The sequence below is a fragment of the Eimeria mitis genome, genomic scaffold (assembly GCF_000499745.2).
Source record: "Eimeria mitis Houghton genomic scaffold, Emh_scaff9245, whole genome shotgun sequence".
Classification (NCBI taxonomy): Eukaryota; Apicomplexa; class Conoidasida; order Eucoccidiorida; family Eimeriidae; genus Eimeria; species Eimeria mitis.
In genome coordinates, this window is record NW_013576814.1 from 1 (window position 1) to 519 (window position 519).

General features: G+C 55.7%; 1 protein-coding gene across 1 annotated transcript in view; it reads left to right on the plus strand.

Annotated features, from left to right (window-relative positions):
* Positions 1-519, plus strand: part of EMH_0096800 (uncharacterized protein) — a gene marked incomplete at both ends in the record, with an annotated part of 1,250 nt that continues 731 nt past the window's right edge. Inside the window, 2 exons of the mRNA XM_013502448.1 lie at positions 1-93; positions 379-442. Coding sequence (XP_013357902.1) covers positions 1-93; positions 379-442 — 157 coding nt within the window. The remainder of the gene's footprint in view (positions 94-378; positions 443-519) is intronic.

The window sequence follows — 519 nt, forward strand, 5'->3', positions numbered from 1 at the left end:
ATGCTGCTGCTGGGGGTGATGCTGCTGCTGGGGGTGATGCTGCTGCTGGGGGTGGTGGTGGTGGGGGGGGTGGTAGTGGTGGTGGTGGTGGTGGTGCTGCTGCTGCTGCTGCTGCTGGGGTGGTGCTGGGGGTGGTGGTGGTTGAGGGCTTGCAGCAGAAGTGTAGGGTGCAGCAGCAACAGCAGCAGCACGCTGCTGCTGCTGCATCGTGCTGCTCCTCTTGGGATTTATAAGATCCACAGAGTTATAAGGGTTTAGGGTTTAGGGTTTAGGGTTATGAAGGATGCTATTGATGCCTCATATCTAGGGTTTAGGGTTTAGGGTTTAGGGTTTAGGGTTTAGGGTTTAGGGTTTAGGTGGTGTTTGTGTTTTGTTTAGATTTACCTCCGCCGGTCTCGAGCGCTAGAACGGAAGGAACCAATAAACTACAATGACCACTGCGGTGAGTTTGCTGCTGCTTCTCCTGCTGCTGCTGCTGCTGGGGAGCAGGCAGAAGCCTCGTTGCTGCCGCTGCCGATC